This window comes from Enhydra lutris, unplaced genomic scaffold, assembly GCF_002288905.1.
Source record: "Enhydra lutris kenyoni isolate GAN:26980312 unplaced genomic scaffold, ASM228890v2 scaffoldscaffold26, whole genome shotgun sequence".
Lineage (NCBI taxonomy): Eukaryota > Metazoa > Chordata > Mammalia > Carnivora > Mustelidae > Enhydra > Enhydra lutris.
The window spans coordinates 23,461,487-23,484,739 of NW_019154110.1; the positions used below are offsets into that span (position 1 = coordinate 23,461,487).

General features: G+C 53.7%; 2 protein-coding genes across 3 annotated transcripts; one reads left to right on the plus strand and one right to left on the minus strand.

Annotated features, from left to right (window-relative positions):
* Positions 1-1,554: 1,554 nt before the first annotated feature.
* On the minus strand, positions 1,555-10,255 carry LOC111151475 (CDK5 regulatory subunit associated protein 3). Of its 2 annotated transcripts, none has more exons than XM_022509486.1 (14): positions 10,175-10,255; positions 9,455-9,500; positions 7,131-7,262; positions 6,765-6,865; positions 6,341-6,389; positions 5,572-5,750; positions 5,352-5,488; positions 4,993-5,137; positions 4,530-4,640; positions 4,068-4,143; positions 3,376-3,464; positions 2,563-2,768; positions 2,011-2,182; positions 1,555-1,899 (listed from the first exon to the last, which is right to left on the minus strand). In XM_022509486.1, exons 1-14 carry the CDS (start codon positions 10,253-10,255, stop codon positions 1,834-1,836), a joined length of 1,590 nt encoding a protein of 529 aa, XP_022365194.1. In that variant the 3' UTR covers positions 1,555-1,833. The 2 variants fall into 2 exon arrangements, with proteins under 2 accessions (XP_022365194.1, XP_022365195.1); XM_022509487.1 differs by lacking the exon at positions 10,175-10,255 and adding an exon at positions 9,727-9,884.
* A 6,798-nt stretch (positions 10,256-17,053) lies between these two features.
* On the plus strand, positions 17,054-21,917 carry LOC111151212 (proline rich 15 like). Its single transcript, XM_022509009.1, has 3 exons — positions 17,054-17,075; positions 17,341-17,570; positions 21,288-21,917. The coding sequence occupies exon 3, from the start codon at positions 21,318-21,320 to the stop codon at positions 21,618-21,620; it is 303 nt and encodes a 100-aa protein (XP_022364717.1). The 5' UTR covers positions 17,054-17,075; positions 17,341-17,570; positions 21,288-21,317; the 3' UTR covers positions 21,621-21,917.
* The last annotated feature ends 1,336 nt before the right edge of the window (positions 21,918-23,253 follow it).

Below are 23,253 nucleotides of genomic sequence, written 5' to 3' on the forward strand. Positions count from 1 at the left end.
AAACAATGGTCATCAGGGTAGAGTAGGCCTTCGTTTTACCACATAAGCAGTGGACCAGGCCTAATCCTTCAGAGAGAACAGTCCCCTAACCACAGCACTTAGCAACGTGCCCCAAACCTGAGAAAACCCTCTGAACCCACACCCTCTCCTGCAAAGATGGCCAAACCTTGGTCTGTAGGACTTCCTGCCCTTACCCCGGGCAGGGCAGAGCGGGCAGGAGAGGGGCTCCTCTGGAAGGGCAGGAGCGGGAACTTTGAGGCCTGAACCCAGCCGGCTGTGGTCACACGGTCCACAGGGCTTCTCCCCCAGCTCGGTGCCTGGAAGCATCACCCGTGTAGCAGCTGGCGACTGGACAGGGACCCAGAGCGGGTGAGGGTAGCCAGCCTCGGTGAGCTGATGGCTGCTGCGAGAGGCAGGCCGGGAGGCCAGTGGGGCCATCAGCTGAGCAAGTGGGGTGAGAGGCAGCAGCCATCCTCTCAGAGGGACAGGGACTAAGAGACTCGGATGGCTCCCGAGGCCACACGGCTTCAAGGCAATGGAGGGCCGGCCGCAGCCCACTCGGTCCCCTTTATGTCCTTCGATGCTAAGGACAGTTTTACCTCGACATTCTGCACCCATGTTTCTCCTTTTCCAATTCCTAGACTAATTTCAGCCCCCAATCCCTCCAAAAGGAGGTGAACAGGCAAAGACTGGGGGGAAGCGATGGGCTGACATTAATTGATAGGAGCGGCTCCGAGCAGTTCATGCTGCCTTATCTCTCTCTCCTCCGGATAGCGTGTGTCCGCCGGAGTCCGCAGGGTCGGTGATTAATAGGGGCGATCACTCACTGTCCGGGACGGCTGAAAGGCAGCAGGGAGGGGGCGGCCCTCCCCAGAACTGAGATAACAAGCAGCAGGAATAATGAGTGGTGTCACTCCACTTTTCATTTTGATGGAAAGTCATTACGGGAGTCAACGCCAGCGACAAAGAACCATGAATCAACTGCTCTGCTATGAAATTAAAATCGAATTGCCGGCCACCCCCAGCCCCTACCTTCCTGGGAAATGGGGATGGGTAAGTGGCTTGGGAGAGGGGTGCTGTCCTGGGCGGGGCTCTGCCCAATCACCACGCAGGCAGTTATGGGTAGCGAGTGGACAGGCGGCTGGTGAAGGTGACAACTCCTGTCTCCACCTTGTTTATCAGACCCTTCCTCCCCAAACCACATTTTCCCTCTGCCTGGAGGTAAGCTGTGATTAAAAGGAAAATACAGCTTTGCAGGCTCCAACAAGGCTGCCACTTGACGGGTCCCCTTGGGCTTCTGGCCTGAGTGGGGCTGTCTCGCCTGGCCACGGAGAGAAAGGGGCCCAGCCGTCTCAGCTACCCCAGCCCCCGTTGCTGAGCCACTTTAGATACTCAACTGGGGCCCTTCCTGTCACCAGAAGGCAAGGGGGATGTCCTGACCCTGGGGCTCCATAGGAAAAGCCAATGGCCTTGGGAGCCCACTGGATCACGGACCCCTGGCAAACAGGCGCACAGCCCTGACTCAAGGCCCCGAGCAGCAGAAACTGTCAGCAGTGAAGCAAGAGTCTCTTCCTTTTTTATTGAGTCCAGCTAGATGATGAGTGGGCCCAAAACTATGGTTCCAGGCTGACGGGCCATAGGGCCCATCAAGACAGCTCATTGCCAGACAGTGCAGTGGGTGTCAAGGTCACCATCTAGGGATGGCTCCCTCCTGCGGCTTCCTGGCCTCCAGTTGCCTGGTCTCTGGCCAGGAAGGGCCCTGCCCATCGGCCCTGGCTTCCCACCCTCCTTCCTGAAGGCTGGGAAGATGGGCCAGTAGAAACATTGAGAATATCACAGAGAGGTTCCCATCAGGTTCACGGGGCGCCCATTGTACCTCTTGGAAATGTCAGCTTCAATCTGAAAGACAGGGACACCCCATGGGCAGGACGCAAAGGCAAAGGTGCCTCCTTCTGTAGAGATGGGGTGGGGGGGTCCTCCCCCTTGGCAGGTTTGGCCTCCCCATCTCACCAGCTTCTGCAGCTCCCTGGTCTTCTCCAGCAGCAGGTCTAGCTTGGGCTCCAGGGCCGCCTGCTCCTGAAGTGCTTCCTGCTGCTTCTGCACCATCAGCTCCTTCTTCAAAGCCAGCAGCTGGGACTGCTTCAGCTTCTGCTGCAGAAACTCAGTCACACGGTCCACATACCTGCGCAAGGCACCAAGGTAAGTGTCTGGTGCAGCGGAGGAACCTGGGCAGCCCCACTCAGTTGCTGGGAAAGGGGAGGCTGAGGAAATCAGATCCTAATGGGCCTCTCAGCCGCCACGCCCTTTGCTCCCTCTCTGCAAGGCATGTGGCCCCCAGGTCCCCTGTCCTATTTGGGAAGCAGAGCCTGCCCGCACACCTCAGACCACCTCGTCCTGCCCCAAGAGAACCCTTGATCCCAACTGTGACAGAGATGCTAGGGGAGGCAGAGAAGAGCTCTGAGGGGTTGCGAAAAAGGAGAACACAAGGAGTCAGGGCTGCTCAAGATGGCGGCACCCCACCTCATGCTCCCGAACAGCCCATCAACACCGGGAAAGCCAGACCTTGGTGAAGCCAGGATCATAAACAGGTGTTGCATTCGAAGACTGGTGAGCCGGCCAATCAGATCCTGCAGCGCCGACACCATGGTAAGCATCTTCTCTTTGGTCTGGCCCTGCAAGATGGCGGGAGCCAGCTGGAACTGGCTCATGGACAAGATGTCCGCCTCCTCACTCATCTCCACGGCTCTCTGGGACAAGAAGATCTCGAGCTGAGGGCAGAAGAGGATCTGGTTGAAACCCAAGAAGAGAATTCAGAGCCTGAGCCCTCAGACTGCTCCAAATATAAGAATGAGATGGGAGGGTTGGATGCCGGGTGATGAGAGATTATTTCCTCTGAATACTTTTACTGCTAGAGACTTACCAACTACAACATGAGAACCCGAGGCAGCCTCCACTGCCACTCTTCTGTCCCCTCCTGCTATCTCAGCCCCCCACCTCCAGCCCTGATACCTCTCCTTCCTCTCTGCGTGCGGCTCAGATAAACTAAGAGCACAGAAACTTGATGGGTTCTCTCTGCGAGAGGAATGATTCAGCAAACAGGAACCCATGTCTGAGCTGGATCCCTGATTAAGAAAGCGCTAGAAGAATCTGGGAACCAGCCACATATCTTGTCACTCTTATTCTACCAGAGAAACGTGATCCCTTTGTCCTCCTCGCCCTGGAGGCTAAGAGGGGCTTCCCTGGGCAGAGAGAGAAAGAACAGGAGAGGACTGCGAATTCCACTCCACGACGCCCTCACCAGCCAGCAGGACCCTGGGAAGGGAACAGACGGAGATGAACACAAACAGGAAGCCCTCTCCCAGAGGATGAAGGTACCTCCATGAGCTCATCAATGAACTGATTCCGGATCTCAGGGTATTCAAGAAGTGTTAGAGCATCTGGGCCCCTAGCAACACCTTCTGGAGCTGCCGGGAAGAGAGACGGAGACGTGATAAAGTTGCTGGGGACCAGAAAAAAAGAACCTCAAGTTTGAGAGGTTCTGATGGGTTCATCTGGACACAAACTCAATGCACTAAAGCTAACTGCTGACTCATCCCAGAGGGCCAGGGGGGAAGGGTTACCCTCTCCATAGATCCAGCCTGATTCAGATACTAGGACCAAACGCCAGTCTGGGAGGACCATTAAGCTGGCTTCAAGGCCTGGAGGGGTCCCCTCTGCTCCAGCAGGCCACGAAGTGTCATCCTGCACCGCCCTCTAGTGGCTCAGATCGCTGCTACAGCCACTTTGCTGCTGGGCAGGGGAGTCAGGTCAGACCTCCAAGGCCACTGGCCCTCCTGGAACTTCCCACCAGAAAAGATGACCCGTTTTCGCTATCTCAAAAGTTGTGAGCTTCCAGACTTGACTTTAAGAACTTCTCTCCATCCCCCTACTCTCACACCATCATCATGATTTTGAGAAAACAGCTGGATGTGTGAGCAGCCCAATCTTGGCAATGCACTATTTATTTCTGGAGACATGGGGACCTCTGAGCACCCACTTGGGCCAGGACTCCAGGGACGTGCGCTTACCCTGGGTTCCGGCTTCCAGCACCGTGATCTGCAAAGCGGCGTCGTCTCCCCAGTCTATCCCATCACCCCCAGCTTCCTGGGTGGAAAGCAAAGAACCCCAGCAGGGTTGCAAGAATCTTCCCCATCAAAGGCAGCCAGAATAAACCAAAGCCCTAGGTAAGTTCAATGCCTGCACATTTCAACTGTGTGAAGGACGTGCCGCCCTGAGGTCGGCGGCAAAGATGCTACCCTCGTCCTTGCTTGGAGAGTTACCACCGGCTTTTCCCCCCACACCTTGCCCCCAGATACCAGGAGAAAAGGGATCAAACCTCTGATACATCCCTGTGGGAGCTCTGTCTCCCCTTGGACTTCACCTCATCGGAGGGCTATGGACTTTGAGTCACGTCTTTAAAGACAGATACCACTTCTCTCACCCCCAAAGCAGAGATCACAGAAAGTCCTCAGAGAAGAAGGCTTCCTAACCTTTGAGTCTGATTCCAGGGAGATGCCCCAGTCAATCCCAGCAGCCTGGGCAGAGATGCCAGAGTCAGTCCCTTCAGAAGCCACCTCTACTCCAAAGTCACCCCAGTCGATCTAGAAGGGAAAAAAAGTGTTAGCTCCCAGAAAGTGGGTGAAAGAAAAGGGGCATGCCTCCCCAGAGGCCTCAGGCGCCCCTCTAGGGGGCACCGGCACACTGTGTCAAAGGCACCCCAAAAGACAGCCCATCTTCAGAGAGTTCACAGAACTGCAGGATTCCTAGTTCAAAGCCAAGCTCTTCCATACTCTGGGCTCCAGAAAGTTGGAAAAAAGGAGAACCCTCTCGGCCCTTCTAGCTCTGGGCTCTCTCACCAGAATCCCTCTTTCTTCCTTCTGGGGCTCTGCACTCAGGCGGAGGGGGAGTGGGGTGCAGGGGCCAAGGCAGCAGCTCTCGCCAGGCTTGTCTTACCGTGTCTTCTTCCACCAGCTCAGGCGGCTCCTCAAGGTGCGGCCGCTCGACCACGGAGGGCTCGGTCCCTGTCCTCCACTCGTACACCGTGGAGTTCCCCTGCCTCTGCACGTAGCGCAGCATGGGCAGTACCTGCTCCTCAGGGCTGCAACGGAGCGGCAGACTGAGCCTCCCGCCGGGCCCGAGGGAAGCCCATGCCAGGCTCCCCTCCGGACAGATGCCCAAGGCTCCCACAGGTGCACACGTGTGAACTCAAACTCAAATGGGATGTGGGAAAAACATAAGCACAGAAGACAGAACAGCCAAGGAACACAGGTCAGCTGTCCCCTCCCTGCTGGAGAGACACTGAGGTCCCTTACCTTTCACACACAAAGCCCACGCAGGCCTGGTACAGGTCGATGGCTTCACCCAGGGCCTGAGCCCCTGCCCCGATCTCGGCCAGCTGATTCGGCAGCTCCTTCACTAGGGCCAGCAGTTCTCTTCGGACGTTGTCTCCCTGGCAAGGGGGAGAAGAGGTGGCCTGAGACAAGACAGGTGGGAGGCGGAGAAGCTGGGCTTGGGGCCCCCCACGAGGCTCACCGTGACGCCGTACTGCTTGCACGAGTAGTAGAACTGCTCCCGCATCTCGGCTGCCCCCGCCTGGCCCTCCTCCTCCTTGCGGCTGTACTCTTGCTGCAGCTGCTGGCACCTGGCGATCTGCTTCTTCAGCGAGGGGATCTCATAGCTGACATTCCGAACCAGGAGGCTGGAGAGTTCCACTGAGGAGGGCCCGGGAAATTCACCCCAGATGCCCAGGCCTCGAGGCAAGCATGCCCCTGGGACACGCTTGGCCTCCCAGCTCCTCCCCTCCCAGCCAGGGCACCTCACATAGTCATTTAACCTCTCTGATCCAGTCCTCCTCTCTAACACTGGGGTAAAAGTATTTACCATGAGGATTAAGAGAGAGAATGCACCTAAAACATGAGTAGAATTCCTTGCATTTAGTACATGCTCGGTAAGTATGAACTATTATTATTAGGACTTTTAGAAAACATACTCCAACGTACAACGCACCCTGTAATTACTCTCTCCGGCACCCGATGTGGACCCCGGGTGACCCATGCCTCTTCTGCAGACAGAATCAGTCACCAAGAGGTTGGCGGGGGAGGACCAAAACACATGCCTACTACCTGCCTGGTCTTCCTCCTCCTCCCAACACCCTTTGGGGAATTTCTTTGCCAACCTGGCAAACATTTATACCCCAGCCTCTTTCCCCACATGGACCGTGCTTCCTGGAAGCCTAGCATCTCAGAACTTGGGGAGTGGGCTGCCCCATGGATGCCGGGCCTCCCAGGCTGGGCAATTTTACCTAGGTAGGTGTTGTCCTTCTCATACAGGGCTACGATCTCCTGCCAATCCTGGGTAAGGACAGAAACAGAAGTGAGCTGGAGCAGCGCTCAGCAACCACATCTCAGCTCAAGTCACAAACAGGGGAAGCTCCCCCAGCCTTCACATCACATGAGACCCAGAGCCCTTGTCCTCCTTCATTGCATTGGCTGGACCACCCACGTCATTTTAAGAATGTGGCACAAATGAGCGCTCCCCAAAGTAGCAGGCCTGAAAATGTAAACCCAGGGGTAGGGTCTATTTTTGCTCTAAACTTTGGGGATGGCGAGAAAGCTCAGGAAATAGTCTATGTAAGCTTCTGCAGTGGACCCTTAATAAGACCAAAGGCTCGGACCCTGGAGACAGGATGTTTCCAGGTGTAACTCACCAGCTTGACCCACACTTGCCTTCATTCGCTGTGAAGAGTACCGGCCAAAAATATTTTTTGTGGAAGCTTCAGTGCCTTTGAGAAGGTCCACGATCCTCAGGCAGTGGAAGTAGTGAATGTCTGGAAAGGAAGGAAGAGCAAAGACTTTGGGAATTATAGTATCTTCCCCACCTACCTTGGGCACATGGCTGACTGGTGAATAGGTGGAGAATTTTAGCATGTACAGCTCTCCCCTTCAGCATGCTGTGCTGGAAGAAGCCAGCATCTGTATCCCCAAGAGAAATCTCTAGGGGTCAGCCCTATGGCTAAACAAGGGAACAGCTCAGCTGATATACGGGGCTTCAGGGAAGAGGGGGCTCCAGCAGGGTAGCCCAGGGGCACTTACAGGATCCAGAGAGCAGCTGGGCGATCTCCTCACTCTCTGGCATGTCCTGGATGGCAGCGTTGATCTTCTCTCGGATGCTCAATACCAGATTCTGCCATTTCAGACTGCAGTGCCTTCTGTCGACCAGCCAGTCTATGTGGGGAAACCCCCAAATCACAGCATTTCCATTCACACAGCCAGAAGTCCATCACTAACTCAAGGGAAATGGGCTAAGACACCGGCTGAAAGCTGTACGCCTATTGGTTAAGGTGTGGGGCTTGTGGGGATAAAGAGGGGCTCAAAGGGACCCTTGGGGTTAAAGAGACTCCATCACAGTGTTTGACTTTTACAGAGCAACTGCTTCTGCACAGGGATAACGAAAAACTTTAAATTTGGTCCTGACATCAAAGCGCCACTTTTGACCACTCTGAATTCTCCATAATATTTTTGCTTCCATGGGTAATTATATCTTTCGTACTGACAGAGGATGCTTTTCAACTTCCACTTCCTCGGGGCTGGGATTAACCATGACAATGGAAAATACAAGATGATTATGCCAAGTACCAGATGAATGAACAACGGCAAAGCCCCTAATACCCACAGCGCCCTAAGGACGAGATACCACTGTTCGACTCTCAACAGTGAAGTACCACCTACCACGAGAATACCAGCTCGACTGACCTCCTGGTCTCTGGGCCCAGATCTGTTTATAGCAGAGGGTGTGGGCGGATGAGAGCCATGCACATTTCCTCCATAGGAAGGAGCTGAGAGCTAGGCTTTGTGTTCAGATGGTCCTGCCTTCCAATTATCAACTTTTAAAAAAAGATTTATTTGTGGGGTGGGGTGGGGAAGAGGATGCGAACATGGGTTGGGGGCACAGGGAGAGAACTTCAAGCAGACTCCCCGCTGAGCACAGAGCCCATCGTGGGGCTCAATCCCACAACCCTGAGATCATGACCCCGGCCCAAATCAAGAGTTGGACCTTTAACCAACTGGGCCACCCAGGTGCCCCTAATTATCAAGTTTCTTAAGCAAGTCTCTCAGCCATGTTGTGCGTCAGTTTCCCCACATATAAAATGGGGATAATAAGATACTGAACTAAAGAGGGAATGAAGGTAAAACACTGTGTCTGGCACATGGCAAAGATTCCATAAATACTAGTAAAAATCTTCGTTTTTACAATGTCAAGTGCCCAAAACAACACCTGGGAGAGCAAACCCTAACAAATGGTATGGTACTTTCCATAACCAATGAGCAGCTCATACACTAGGAGTGCGCCTGTGCTGAAGAACTGGGACAAATCTGCAATGACATTGAAGAAGCTCCACTTAGTGGCCACTGCACAGGACTGGCTATATGGCTCACAGTGGTGAATTCAGAACCTTGTCCTTGTTAATACACCTGCCAACTAGTCAAACACAGGGGTCCCACCGTAGTTACCGGTTATATTCCCTCTGCTGTATTCCTTTAAAATCTTCAGAAAGAAAAGTTCTGTACATGTCCTAGAACTAAAAGGGGATGAGGTAGTCAAACAGATGTCATCTTAATGACAAAACTGGCATCAAATTGATCAGTGCAACGAGCATTTTAAAATCCACTAGTTGGGGGCGTCTGGGTGGCTCAGTGGGTTAAGCCTCTGCCGTCAGCTCGGGTCATGATCCCAGGGTCCTGGGATCCAGCCCCGTGTCGGGCTCTCTGCTCAGCAGGGAGCCTGCTTCCTCCCCTCTCTCTCTGCCTGCTGCTCTGCCTACTTGTGATCTCTGTCAAATAAACATATAAAAATCTTAAAAAAAAAAATCCACTAGTTGTCCACTTGCCCTGGAAGGGTCATGATGAAGAGATCCTTGCCTGGCTCTAAACTGAGGAGGTATTTAGATCAGATACAGACAGCAGGGAGATGGCCTGGCCATTCATTCCCAACTGGGCCTATGTCCTTCTTCCTCCTAAAATCAAAGGAAGATGGAAGGTTTTCAAAAGAAAGGAGGGGAAGTTTTTTTTCATACAAAAAGTGTAGACACTGGAACCTGACTCAAGCTCCAATTTCCTATCTGCCACTTAGTAGCTGCCCATCTTTAAAATAAGCCATTACTCTGCACCTGAATGATTTGACAACACGTGCCACGAATGTTACACAGTCGAGGACGCAGGTCAAGTACAGACTCTATGTATGGTTCCTTCCTGCTCCTTCAAGCGTGGCAGGTAACCACAGCTGGGAGCATAGGTCACGGCGAATGGTCAGCACCTCAACAGGGACCTTGGGGTGTCAGGGCTTCCAGCTGTTGGTGACAGAGAGCAAAGGGCAGGTCCTCCCCCGACAGCTGGGAGCGCGGGGCGTTCCCTCCTACCGAGCAGCTTGCTGGTCTGGATGTCGATGGGCACGTGCTGATGGTCCTGGAGGGAAACACCGCGGGGAACCGGGCGTGAGCGCAGGAAGGGGGCGTGCCACCCGCGTGCTCATTTCAGGGGCTCAACCGTCACCCTGTGGGGCCAGAACGATGGGCCGGAGAGATGGCCGCGCCCGGGAGGGAGGCCGGGGATGCGGGCGAAGAACCGACGGGCTGAATCAGTCCAAGGACCCCCACCCGTCCCCCATTTCCCCCAGCTCCTGTCCCCACACCTGCATCTTTCCTCCACTTCCGCTTCCGGCCGGCGACTCAGGCCCGCCCCACCTACAACCAATCCGGCGCTGGTCTGGTTGAGCCTCAGTTTAGGCACAGAACCGGCCTCCTCCGGCCACGTCGCCACTTTCCTCCGAGCCAATCGGGATACGCGCTCCACCCCTGGCCTCAAGCCCCACCCACCCCGGGGCTCCGAATGGCTGAGCCCGGGAGGGGCGGGAGAATGGGAGACAGCCAATGGGAGACGCGAGGCGGGCTCAGGGCCGAAGAGGGGCGGGGGCGCAGAGAAAAGGCTGCAGGGGCGGCGAGGTGGCGGCTGGCGGCGCGGGAGAGCTGGTCCCGGCCGCTTCCGGCCAGGTGGGCTCGGAGCCTTCGGTGCAGGGATCACCGGTCTCGCAGAGAGAGTCCTAGTGCCGACTCTGGCCACCTGGAGGCCGTTGGAAATGCCTCCTTCTGGCCTTGCCTCACTTTACCGTCTGTCGTAGTTTGTAGGTCTCTTGTGGTACTTGTCACACTTTGCCTTCCCATTCAGTTTATCTGATAGACGTGTGTTGAGCACCTGCTCCGTGGTGGGTGATTAGGGAAGGAGAAGGAGGCATCCCAAAGATAACCCCTAAATTGAGCCTCAAAGGAAGAGCTGCAGAAAAGGGGGTATGCGGGGAAGGGTGTCCCAGGTGGAGGAAACTACACAAAGCTTTGGAGGCCACAAACAGCAAGAGGGGTGCAAGGAACAGGCAGCCAGGGCTGGAAACGTAATTGGTGGGGCCCCGCGCAAAATGAAAGTGCAGGGCCCCTTTTTTTAAAAAATGGACGAATTTCAAGAGGGCACTTGCGCAAGTCTCACACTGCTGATGCCGGGGGCGGTGATGGGTAGCCAGCTTATGTGCAGTAAAGGCTTGAGGCAAGGAATGGCCAGTGGGGAGACTGTAAAGGTGGAAAAGTGTTATCATAGGGAGGAGCCTCATTAAGTAACCTGGACTTCACCCCTGCAGACGGAGAGGAGGGAGGTTTGCAGGGCTTGAAACAGGGAGGGCCCTGTTCCAACTGACTGCAAGGAGAGTGGATTCATGGGTGATAAGACTGGAGACAGGAAGACTGTCAGGAGGTTATTATGCAGAGGTTAAGGCTGGACCTGGGACAAGACCTGAGGAAGAGGGGAAGGCTAGACTTGATTTTAGAGGAAAACTGACAGAACTTGGCCATCAAGTGGCCATGTGGATGGGGGAGATAGATAGCAATGATGAAACGTAGGTGGTTGGATTGGGAGGGCCACCGCCTGCGACAGGGATGCAGGCATTGGGAGGAGGGCATCTTGGCTTTGAACTTACCCGGTTAGTGGTGCTGGGAGGCCCCCATGTGAAAAGTAGGCAGGAGACACTTGGGTCTATAGCTTTGGAGTTCAGGGGAGCGCTGGGGCTACGGATACAGCTTTGGAGAGTCGCAGGCTGACCAATTTGTAATCCGAGCAGTGGCTGAAGCTTCGGGAGGATGTGAGACTGGGCAAGAAATGGCTAGAGCGGGGAGACTGGGTGGGCCAAGGAGAGCCAGGGCTGAGTGTGCCATTTGGGGCCCCTCCCTTTCGGGGATATTAGCTCCTCCCCAAGGCTCCACCTAGTTTTTTCTAAAGGACCCCCCCCCAGACACCCTACCCCCTCCACCCCCCACCCTCCGCCCCAGGCCCCAGCACAGCACTTGGGACCCAATAACTTTTTTATTGAGCTGCGTGGTGTGGTACAGCAATCAGAAGACCTAGATTTCTGCCCAGTGAGATCTTGGACTATTTCCATAACCTCTCTGCCAGCCAGATTCCTCAACATGGAGATAGCGTCCATCCCAATTATCTTTGTATTTCTGTTTATAGGCTTAAATAAATAAACTAGATGTATATAACTCTTTACAGTTTGCAACATGCTTTAATATATCTCTCGTTCTTTGTAGACTCCTGTGTGTGTGTGTATGTGTGTGCTTGTGAGAGAGAGAGAAACATTAGTCATCATTATTATAAAATGGGTTGAAAGATTTCCCTGGAAATGGCTCATAGGGCAGAACCAGGGGCCTCTTCAGGGCTCTCTCAGGGGACTTTGGCTCCCATCTCAGCGGCCTGACTCAGGCTGGAAGAATTTCTGGGGCTCCCCTGCGATTAAATGCACACTTGCTGGGCTCCAGCTCTGTGTTCCCGGCTCCCTGGGACATGCCAAGAAGCATGGCCCTGCCCCAGCCTCAAGGTGCATCCTTCCTCCTTGAACCAACTGGTGGGGCAGAGCAGGGTAGGGTGAGTTGGTGGAGGCAGGGACCACCAGCATGTCACCCCACCCATAATGCCTCAGGGGGTGACTCATGTGGAACAGAAGGAGGTTTGAGAAGAGCTGTGCCTCGCTGCTGACCTCAGCGCAGGGTGGATGCCCCAGACAGCATACCCTGTGGACTCTGGGCAGCAATCTGCAGTGTTTGTCCTTTTCCAAGGCCAGAGGGAACCTCAGGGGGCCTATGGGCAGAGAAGCACGTAAGTGGTCTGCTCTCCAGGGCGTCCGGTCCTTGGGACTGCCAGCGGTTGGAAGGTGGTGTGTGGGGCGCTTCTGCCTATGAGTCTCACAATTCTCTGTGGATTTAGCAGATGGGACCTAGGTATTGGGCAGCACGTTGAGGGAACTGGAGAAGGACACAGCAGGCCTGTGCCAGCTTTGAACAGGAAAGCACAGAGCCCAGGTGTGTGTGTGTGGGCTGCCTGACTGTCCTTTGTTGCTGTTGTTAGCTTCCTTGGGAAGTGACAACCGTGTGCCACGTGACTTACAAGCCTTATCTCATTTGATCCTTCCAACAACCGTATAATGTGGGTACTACTGTGAGACAGAATTTAATTTTTTTATTATTTTTTAAGATTTTATTTATTTATTTGACAGATCACAAGTAGGAAGAGAGGCAGGCAGAGAGAGGGAAGCAGGCTCCTCGCCAAGCAGAGAGCCCGACGCGGGGCTTGATCCCAGGATTCTGGGATCACAACCTGAGCTGAAGGCAGAGGCTTAACTCACTGATCCACCCAAGTGCCCCATGTGAGCCAGAATTTAAAAGGTAAGGGAGGGGGCGCCTGGGTGGCTCAGTGGGTTAAAGCCTCTGCCTTCAGCACGGGTCATGATCCCGGGATCCTAGGATCGAGCCCCACATTGGGCCCTCTGCTCAGCAGGGAGCCTGCTTCCTCCTCTCTCTCTGTCTGCCTCTCTGCCTACTTTGTGATCTCTGTCTGTCAAATAAATAAATAAAATCTTAAAAATAAATAAATAAATAAATAAATAAATAAATAAATAAAAGGTAAGGGAGCCAAAGCTAATTTCAGTGACTTGTCCAAGATCATACAGCTGGTAGTCAGTGAGGCTGGGATTCAAACCCAGGCCTGTTTGGCTTCCCAGCCTGCCTTCTGGTTCTCTGTGGGATGTGGCTTCTCCCTCAGCCCTACCCACCCCCTTCACTGGGCTCAGCCACCTCAGCACCGGTGTTGGGTCTCTCCTCCTTCCTCTTCAGCCTGATTCCCACTTTCTCCCCAGTCGTTGTGCCAGATACTTGGACTCCACCACCCCAACCACAGTCCCTGTTCGTTTCCAAAGTTCTTTCTCATCAGCCCTCACTCTGGGCAAAAACACCCATTACTTATCGTCCTACAATAGCCATAAAAAGGCTTGCTTACCCTTGACATTCAAATAATCCATTTCTTTTATCCAACATTGGTTATTACTTTATCGTCTGTGTTTCTGTGTGTTTGCTCACAGCCATACTGACTGTGGTGTGTGAGCACACGCGTGCGCGTGCGCGTGTGTGTGTGTGTGTGATTTATCTGCCTGCTGGGCTGAGACCCTGGGAACTCAGCAGCCTCGGCTGAGCTTCCTGGTGTTTGTAATGTGGTTTCTGGGTAGTTTTTCTTCAGTCTGTCTCCGTGTCTAGTCTGTGAGGACCTTGCAGGCAGGGAGCACCGGTGTGCGCATGCCCACAATGCCAGCACCTGTAGGACACCCGACACTGAACACCAGGTGCTTTAATGGGTCCTCATAAAGGAAGGAATAAGAGGTGTGGTGTGTGCAGACAGGCAGTTAGTAATGAGTGGGACCCGGGATCACTCGGTCTGGGGGGAGGGCTGCACCTTCCCCAGCTCTTTTCTGCATCCCTTCTTCGACAGCTCAGGACCCAGAACCAGCCCCCCTGAACTGCTTGAAACTGTAATCCAATGGGGCCCTGTGTTTCCGCGCCACAGTAGGGCACCAAGGCCCTCGGGACTCCCTAGGTGTATTTTACTTGCTTCACTCAACGAGGACAGCTTTCTGAAGATAGGCACGTTGCATGTTTGCACGTCAAGTATCATGCTTGAGCCTAGTTTTAGGGAGGTGCATTTATTTATTTATTTTTAAAGATTTTATCTATTTATTTTAGAGACAGCATGTGCACGTGAGGGCATGCTGGGGGAAGGGGAGAGCAGGAGGAGAGGGAAGGAGAGAGAATCTCAAGCAGACCCTGCGCGGAGCATGGAGTCCAACACGGGCCCAATCCCATGACCCCGAGACCGCAACCTGAGCTGAAATCAGAAGTTGGCCGCTCAACTGACAGAGCCACCCAGGCGCCCCAAAGGAGGTGCATTTATTTATTTTTTTTAAAGATTTTATTTATTTATTTCACAGACAGAAATCACAAGTAGGCAGAGAAGCAGGCAGAGAGAGAGGGGAAAGCAGACTCCCTGCTGAGCAGAGAGCCCGATGCGGGGCTCGATCCCAGGACCCCGGGATCATGACCTGAGCCGAAGGCAGAGGCTTTAACCCACTGAGCCACTCAGGCGCCCCAAGGAGGTGCATTTAAACATTAACAAAATTATAAAGCAATAAAGCGGCCTGCTTAAAAGACATTCACAGTTTATAGCCTTATCTTACACTCCCCTCCCAACACCGCTCTTCCGAGAAATAAATCTGCGGAAGGCCAAGGTTGGGAGTGACTTCCTAGGCTGGTCCCCCTCAGCAGGGGTGGGCCCGAGCCTCCACATCCCGCACCTGTTTCCGGTGGCCTTCTCCAGTGGCTGGCCACAGGTGGGTATCCACCGAGTTCTGCCCACTGCAGTTCGCACTGGGATGCCTTCTCCAGGGAGAAAAGCCCAGATTTGGGGGTCAAGGGGAAAGGGAATGACTGCCTCTACTAGGAGCCCTTCTAGTACACATGGAATTGGGGCTATGACCCTTGGTTACTGCACCCCAGGCTGGGGCCCATCCCACCATCCCTCCAGTCTCACAGGGAGTGTGAGATAAGGCTATAAACTGCGAATAAGGCTGGGATGAATGTTTAACCTTTCCTGGTGTCTTCTAACTGGGCAGCCGCTCTCAAAGAGATGCAGCTTTTAGATAAAGTGGCAGATCTAGAAATCTGTGGGCACCTTCCTGGGACAACCATGTATACTTATTTATTTTAAGATTTTTTTTTTTTTTTTTTTTTTAATAATCTTCACATCCCGTGTGGGACTCCAGCCCACAACCCCGAGAGGAAGAGTTGCATGTTCCACTGACTGAGCCAGCCAGGAGCTCCAGCTGTGCAGGCTTCGTACTAGAGGCAGGAGGACCTTGCAAAATCATATCCGCAATTCACATAAACCCCCAAGAAGATGAGCGTGAGCAGCAAGCCTGTCGTAGCTGAAATCACAAGTAAAATAAACGGGTTTTCTCTCACCTGACCTCCAGGAAGGTTGGTGGGAAGAGTGGGACATGGGCAACAGGCTAGATTAAGAATTTCTTAGTGTGGGGTGCTGGGTGGCTCAGTGGGTTAAGCCTTTGCCTTCGCCTCAGGTCATGATCTCAGGGTCCTGGGATCGAGCCCCGCATTGGGCTCTTTGCTCCGCGGGGAGCCTGCTTCTCCCTCTCTCTCTGCCTGCCTCTCTGCCTACTTGTGATCTCTCTCTCTGTCAAATAAATTAAAAAAAAAAAAACTTAAAAAAAAAGCTCTTAAAAAAAGAATTTCTTAGGGTAAAGACAGGACTTCTATTTCTCATTTGTGTTGTGTTGTAAAGCTTGAATCAAATCACTATTATATCAGTGGTAGATAATTCTTGGCTCAAGGAGCTAAAATTCTCTAACAGAGCCAAATATATGACTAGATCATTACAATACTATATATGTATATATGTGTGCACATACACATATATAATTAATTCTGGTGAATATCACGTTAAATAGAAGCATATGAGCAAATTCTGTAGGACCAAAACAATTCCTGGTGGCATAGGAGGCATTGTAATCAATTTGGGTCTTGAGGGATGAATAGGAGTTTGTCTTAGTTTACCCAGGAGGCTGTTCCTGACCAAGGGTACAGCATGCACTCTTCATCTAACCCTCCTGGGCAGGTTCTGTGCCCAGGAAGGTAGGCAGAGAAAAGGACTAGTGAGAGTATTCATGGAGGGGTGGGAGAGGCCCATCCTAAGAGGGCCAGGCCCCAGGGGTTCCACTGTGGGCCATGGGGGAGGGTGCCTTGAAGGACTGTCCACTCGAGGCAGGGGGCTGTTTCGGAAGGAGGGGAGTACGAACTCACAAGGCCATGAAAAACTGAACGGAGTAGAAGCAGGGTTGGAAATGGTAGGGCAGGTTTGAGAGTTGGTTAGTTTGGGAGTTGATTGCGGGGAGGAGGAGCCCAAGGAAACGGAGAATTGTCTGCCTTTCCTCCACCCAGGGCCCTGTTCAGAGCCTGGTATATACCTACTCAGTCCTTGGAGGAAGGTAGCTGCGCAGGTGGATTGAGCATCGAAGCTGGGCAGCCCCAGGACAGGAAGCTACAGGGCCCCTGACTGTGCAGCAGATTTTCCCAATCTCCAGGGATGTAGGCACAGAATGAGATGCAAAGGGCAGCCTGGGCTGGTGGTCAGTGATCAGGAGGGTGTGTGCACACACTCTGCATTCTTACCTTACCCTCTCTCGCCACCTCACAAATACAAATGCCCCCATGCCCCTCTACCCATGTTCTGCCCCCATGCCCCTCTGCCCATGTGGTTGGGTCTGAAGAGGCTGGTGAGGCAGGGCCAGTGACCACCCCACCCCCCATCTTGAGAAGGGGCCCTTCAGGTCAGGAGGGAAGCGCAGCCCCCCACCCTGTGCCCGCCTGAGGAGCATTGAGCTTTGGGGTGGAGCGGACAGCCTGGGAACCGGTCTGCCAACCAGTTTAACCAGGGACTGGTTTCGACTCGGGAGTTCAAAGGAGCTGGGGTGTACCCCTTCCCGTCCCGTCCCGCCTGGCCAAAGGGAGCAGCGGCGCTTAACCCTTTCCGGGTTTGCCTGGGGCAACATCCAGGCACGGTCCGTGCTGCAGAGGGTCTAAGCTTCTTGGAGGCATGAAAGGGGTGAGGGTGACCTTGGCGACGGTTGGTGGGGGGGGGGGGATGCAGCTAGGCCCATGAGAATGGGGAAACAGGAGAGAGGCTCCCTTGTTTCTCCTGCCCCAGACTTCCCTTGGGGTTTCCTTTTCCTGCCGAGGTGATCCCTGGAGGACCCTGGCTTCTGGGTGGGTACAGGGGAACTGGGATTGGATTTCTGGGGTAATGAATATTCATCAGCCAGATCCGGCCTCTGCTTCTGTTTACTTAGCCGGGAGGGGCTGGGTTTCAGGTTCACCTTGACTCCTGGAGCCGCAGTGGGGCAGGTACCCGCCACTGCACCTGTTTCTCTGGCACCTGCCGCACAGCTGCTCCCACCCAGATCTCCTCGCTGGAGCCTTGCCTGGCGTGGAACCCTGGAGGCACCCCTACCTCTCCCAGCCTCCCACCCGGGCAGCTGCCACACTCAGCTCCTTCTCTAAGGAAGGTTTCACCTCCAGCCCGGAGCAGTCAGGATTACAGGTACAGGCAGAGGGAGAGCGGGTGGGGAAACCAAGGCATAGAGCACAGTCAGGGCACCCAGTTCTGCCTCCGTGGCTGACAAGCCTAACTGGGAATGAAAACCCAGGCAGGCCGGCTCCCATCTCTCCCTAGGTGGGCAGGCAGAAGTCAGACTCATCCCACTGGCTCTTGGAGTCATTCCAGGCCTCCAGCAGAGCTCTTTCTGGGAAAGTTTTAGTCCGGAACTGTTCTCCGTTAACGCTTGCTAAGCAGGAGCCTAGCCACCAGCCTGGAGGGTGTTTCTGGCTATCTGGTGGGGATCTCCCTGTTCCTCTCCAGGGTACCCCAGTCTTATCCAGAATGGAGAAGTGCCATCAGGGCCCCTGTGGAGGGATATGGGGGGGGTGTTTCTGGGTGCGGTCTTAAAGCCCCGAGTGCCTCCTCAACTCCCCTCCACCCCTCCACCTCCCACAGTCAATGGTTAACTCGTTCCAGCCCAGAAGGGGCCTGGGCCAGTCTGAGCAAGGTCCTTAGAGCAGTTCACAGAACTCAGTCAGGGTGGTGGGGCCTGTCCTGGGCTGGCCACATGCATGCCCGAGGGCTGGCGGTCCTAGGGGAGGGGGGCAGGCTATCCCCGCAGGCCGTCTGTGGGCTCTGAAGCCTTGCAAAGGGCAGAAGTGTAGCCGGCACCCTCTGGGCTGATTCCTATCATCTCCTGGATTGCAGGGCCCCAGGGCAATGGCCCAGCCCTCAGCTTGGCCAGCTAAGGGCCCTGCGTGCAGGCTGATTGCGGGGGGCCACCACATGTCACTAAATGCTGGATCCGCCTGAGATCCTAAGTACACCTCCAGCCCCCAGCCCCCTCCAGCTTTCTTTCTTTTTTTTTTTTTTTAAATTTTTTTTTTTTAAAGATTTTATTTATTTATTTGTCAGAGAGAGAGAGAGGGAGAGAGAGCAAGCACAGGCAGACAGAATGGCAGGCAGAGGCAGAGGGAGAAGCAGGCTCCCTGATGAGCAAGGAGCCCGATGTGGGACTCGATCCCAGGACGCTGGGATCATGACCTGAGCCGAAGGCAGCTGCTTAACCAACTGAGCCACCCAGGTGTCCCCCCCTCCAGCTTTCTGTGAATCAGCATGGCCATGCCACAATAGCTGTATTGCTCTTTCAAACTTTCCATAGCTTTTGATATCACATCACTTTTTTGATGTAAAGCAAATCAGATGTTATACTGCTCTGGGGTGGCTCACTACTGAAAAGGATCTTATGGTTTGGTTATTTTGTAAAACAAAGAATGGTCCTCCAATTGATCTGTTCTGTTCAGACTTCCATTGTCGGTCCTGCTGAAAAGGGGCAGATACTTCTTACCGGTGCTTATCTGTCCTCTCGGGCAGAAGAGACCACAAACGGCATCTTAGACCAGAGTTCAAGGCCAAGAGATGCCTTTGTGCGGTGGTGGAAACCCCAGGGCAGGGTCTGAGGGCTACTCCGGTTTCTCCAAGGTTTATTGCTAAGTTCCCGGTGATTCTGTCACTTGCTTCATTCCAACGAGAGAGAGTTAAGCCCCACGGGAGCCGACTGGCAGGAACTGCTAGAGCAGGTGTGTTTTAGCCGCAGGGGCAGAAGCGCTGCCCCCCCAAGGGGGTGGGCAGTCAGATGGTTACTGCCTGGCTCACTAGCTGGGTCCTCCACTCCCTGAGTTCCTCCCATCCAACCTCGGATGGGCGGTGGTGGGGTCATGGGCCCTGCCCCAGACCAGGCGGCGACTGGGGCACCCACAGGCCAAGCAAGTGCCACCCCCAACTCCTTCCAGAAACCCATTCTGGAACACCAAGTTCTGTGCAAGGTTGTGCTAAGCCCGGGTGAGGCAAGCTGCCAAAGCAAACCTCTCAGGCCTCCCCTTCATGTGCTTGCCTCTCCAGAGTGCCCTGGAAGTGTTTACCCGGCCACTCTCACCCCCTCCTTCACTTTCTAAGTGGGAACTGCACGAGATCTCCCCTGGGCTTCTCCTGCTACTTGAACTCAGCCAGAGGGACAGAGCAATGTAGGATCTGCTTCCCAGACAAAGAGGCAGGAAGGAGTCCGTCAGGCATGCGCTCTGGGCGTGGGGCTGAGTATATGGGAGGAAAGGGGACAACAGCAACAAGGGGCCCACGGAGGCAGGCATTCAACCCATTCCAAGCCTAGGTCAACCTCTTGTTTCCATTTTCCCCCAAATTTGATTTGCTCTCCCTCTTAAAAAAAAAAAAAGAAAAAAGAAAAAACAAAATAAAAACCACGCTTATTATGGAATATCTAGAAATCAGAAATAAACCGGGAGAAAATATCCTCTATTCCTTCTCCATAAAGAAAACCACTGTTCATCATTTGTCATATTTCTTTCTGGTCTTCTCAGAAAATGTGGTTAAGACCATTGGTTTCTAAAAGGAGGTGATCTATTCATCTGTGCTCGGCCCACCTGACCATCTAGCTTTCTGGAGTATAGTGGCTACTGCTCCACCCCAGGACCCTTCTCAGCCACATGCAGGGTCCTGAGAACCAGCCCACCACCCTCTCCAGGCCCGAGATGCCTCGATTTCTCATCCCTCTGCCTGCCCTTCGCTGCTCGGAGCTCCTCCAATCTGCCGTCTCCTTCCTCCGTCTTAAACGCACCCCCTGGCAACCATGTCCAGGCAGCCGTGTCTCCCAGAACTCCCACTAGCTCAGAGAGCAACTTTGTGGAAATGAGTAAAAGATGAGGCCACCTCCGTGTCAGGCCACTTCACGGCAGGGCACATGGCTTGTCAGTGGAGAAGCCTGGATGTCAGCCCCGAAGTCCCATCCCCGCTGGGTTCCTTGTGAAGAGTCGGCCTGTGATAAGTATATCTCACGGGCACCTTGTGACCCCAAAAACGTCCCTCCAATTTTCAGCTCTCCTGCAAAAACTCCTGTGTTCATGGAAGCTGGGTGGGGAAAGGAGCTGTCCCTCAGTGATTATTACTATTACCATGTGTTATTTTGCAGAGCACGCCTCCCTCAGAGGGCGGGGATTCACCTTAGAGCTAAAGGTTAGCGCTGGAAGGGACAGGTGAGGACCCTGAGGTCCAGAGAAGTATCTTGCCAGAGGTCACAAGGCTGGTGCAGTCCCAGGACTCCTCTCCCCACCCCCTACCCTGCCCTGAGGCTCCTCCCACTTAGGAAAAAAAAACCCACAACGACTCCACTCCTGTCGGTCCCCACTGGGAAGTCCAAATTACTCTCCAAATCATAAATCCTATTTATTTTGTAATGAATTCTAATCAGAATGCACAGGGTGTTTCTGTCCATCCAATGCCTGCCACCCATTCCCCAGACCCCTCTCTCTTCTGGTATCGTAGCGCTTATCTGAACCCTGGGTTCGTTGGGCTCCACCTTCAATCCTTTCAGGCCTGGACTCTTTTTTTTTTTTTTTTTTAAGATTTTATTTATTTATTTGACAGACAAAGATCACAAGTAGGCAGAGAGGCAGGCAGAGAGAGGAGGAAGCAGGCTCCCTGCTGAGCAGAGAGCCCGATGCGGGTCTCAAGCGGGTCTCGATCCCAGAACCCTGGGATCATGACCCGAGCTGAAGGCAGAGGCTTTAACCCACTGAGCCACCTCCTCAGGCCTCCTTCAGGCCTGGACTCTTAAAACAGCCCATGATTAGGAGCTAGAAACTGTTGCTCCAAGGCACCTCCCTTCTCCCCACTGACCCCTTTCACTGTCCCACCGTGTTCCTGCAGAAAGCCCCACCCTCGGCTCCAGGGACGGCCATGACCGAAGTTGGCTGGTGGAAGCTGACCTTCCTCCGGAAAAAGAAATCTGCTCCGAAGGTGCTGTATGAGATCCCCGACACCTACGCTCCAACGGAGGGCAGTGCCGAGCCCCCTCGGCCTGAGGGGGGGGACCCCAATGGCAACTATAACACCCGCCTGGAGAAGATCGTGGACAAGAACACAAAGGGCAAGCACGTCAAAGTCTCCAATTCAGGCCGCTTCAAGGAGAAGAAGAAAGTTCGGGCCACGTTGGCAGAGAACCCCAACCTCTTTGATGACAGTGATGGCAAAGGACAGTGAAGGAGGCCAAGGAGGACCCTAATACCTCCCTACTCCTGCCGTCAGCCGGACCTGCGACAGGAGCTGGCCACGCTGGCCTCCTTGGCCACAGCTGATTCCGTGGGGCCCTTGATGCCTGCTGGCAGGCAGGATCTGGTTTTAGGTTTTTATTTATGTGCCCCAGCTTTCTGGAAGGTCTGGGTTCTCCCAAGGTCGTCCCACGTCCCCAGCACATACAAAGGCACTCCAGTCCAAGGATGAGAAGTCCCACGCAGAAGGACAGCCCTCCTCAGAGCCGTGGCAGTGCCGGCAGGGAGGTGGGCATGGCGAGGGGCGGAGAGAGGGGGCGGACAGACTTCTCCTCCTCCGGTGGCACAGGGTCAAGGGTGAGTTTCGATTGCTGCTCCCTCTACTTTCTCTACCCACAGCTGTTCCCTGGACCAATTCTAAGCGTGACTTTTCCAGAAGCCACATGATGGGGTGGTTTTCTGGAGCTGGAGGAGGCGGAGACCCTGAACTTGAGCTCGCCTCCTCCCACATGAGGGAAACTTCCTGGAACTTTGCCCCTAGGTGTGCAAGGAGAGGAGGACACTGGCACTCTCCTGGGGGGGCAGGTTGCTGCAGAAGACCAGGTGAGGGACCCCACAGTTTCCTGCACACATCCTCAAAGGGACAGTGCACTGGCTCATGGGTCCAAATTCAGGGAGCGGCTAGGGAGGCTCTGATAGACCTAAAAGCAGCCAGCTCTCTTCTCCCCTCCTAATGGTATTTAAGAAGGACAAGCCCCAGAGATGAGTCCTGGAGCCTTGAATTTTGTTTAAAAAAATAATTGTAGGTGTCTCTCTTTGCAATAAACAATGCTGCAAAAGCAGAGAATCTATTTATGCTTTTGTCTTACATTTCCTGAGGACTGTTTCTCATGCCTTTACTCCCTGCATTTAAGTGAAGTGCTTAGCGTTCCTTTCAAGCGTCAGGAAGGGTCTCCAGGGGGCGCCTGGCTGGATCAGTCGACAGAGCACCTGACTCTTGGTCTGGGGGTTATAAGTTCGAGCCCCATGTTGGGTCTATAGAATACTTAAAAATAAGATCTTTTTTATTAAAGATAAAGGGGTCCTCAGTATGAAAATATAGCAAAGGTAGGGGCTAGTTTCAGCTAAGTGGTCAACAGAGAGAACATCAGGGACTTCAAGAGAGTAGAGGAGACCTTTGGTGACCCCACAGTTGTGGGGGTTTGGTTTAGGGTCAGGACTCAAATTCTCGTTCCACCATTTAGTCACTGGGTGATTTGGGGAATACTTTTTAAAAAATGCTCTCTAAACCTCAGGTTTCTCTCCTGTAATCATATCTTTTTTGGGGGAATGGTCAATATTAAATGCTCCCTAAGTAGTCCTATAGTAGGTGCTCGGTTAATATGGGTGTCCTCCCCCTTCCTTTATTAAGGAGCTCCACCATAGCCCACAGCTTCTGGTTAAGGAAGAGGAAAGAGTGTGCTCCCTGTGCTGTTAGATCCAGATCTTTCTCAGGCCCCAGGAGCTGGGAGCTAGAAAAAATTGGACACATCTCTGGAGCTCTTGGTGGGAACAGGGAGAAACCAAGGTGGCCACTAAATAATGTGGTCATGCAGCTTCCAGGTCAGTTCCTTGCGGGCGGTCGG

Excerpts from the sequence above, each read along its gene's own strand:
- LOC111151475 (XM_022509486.1), bottom strand. The coding sequence starts at position 10,255 with ATGGGAAGGCAAAGTGTGACAAGTACCACAAGAGACCTACAAACTACG. Across the intron at positions 7,263-9,454 it reads CCAGACCAGCAAGCTGCTCG|ACTGGCTGGTCGACAGAAGG; the intron begins GTAGGAGGGAAC and ends TTCCCCACATAG. Across the intron at positions 2,183-2,562 it reads ATGATCCTGGCTTCACCAAG|GTATGTGGACCGTGTGACTG; the intron begins GTCTGGCTTTCC and ends TGCCTTGCGCAG.
- LOC111151212 (XM_022509009.1), top strand. The coding sequence starts at position 21,318 with ATGACCGAAGTTGGCTGGTGGAAGCTGACCTTCCTCCGGAAAAAGAAA.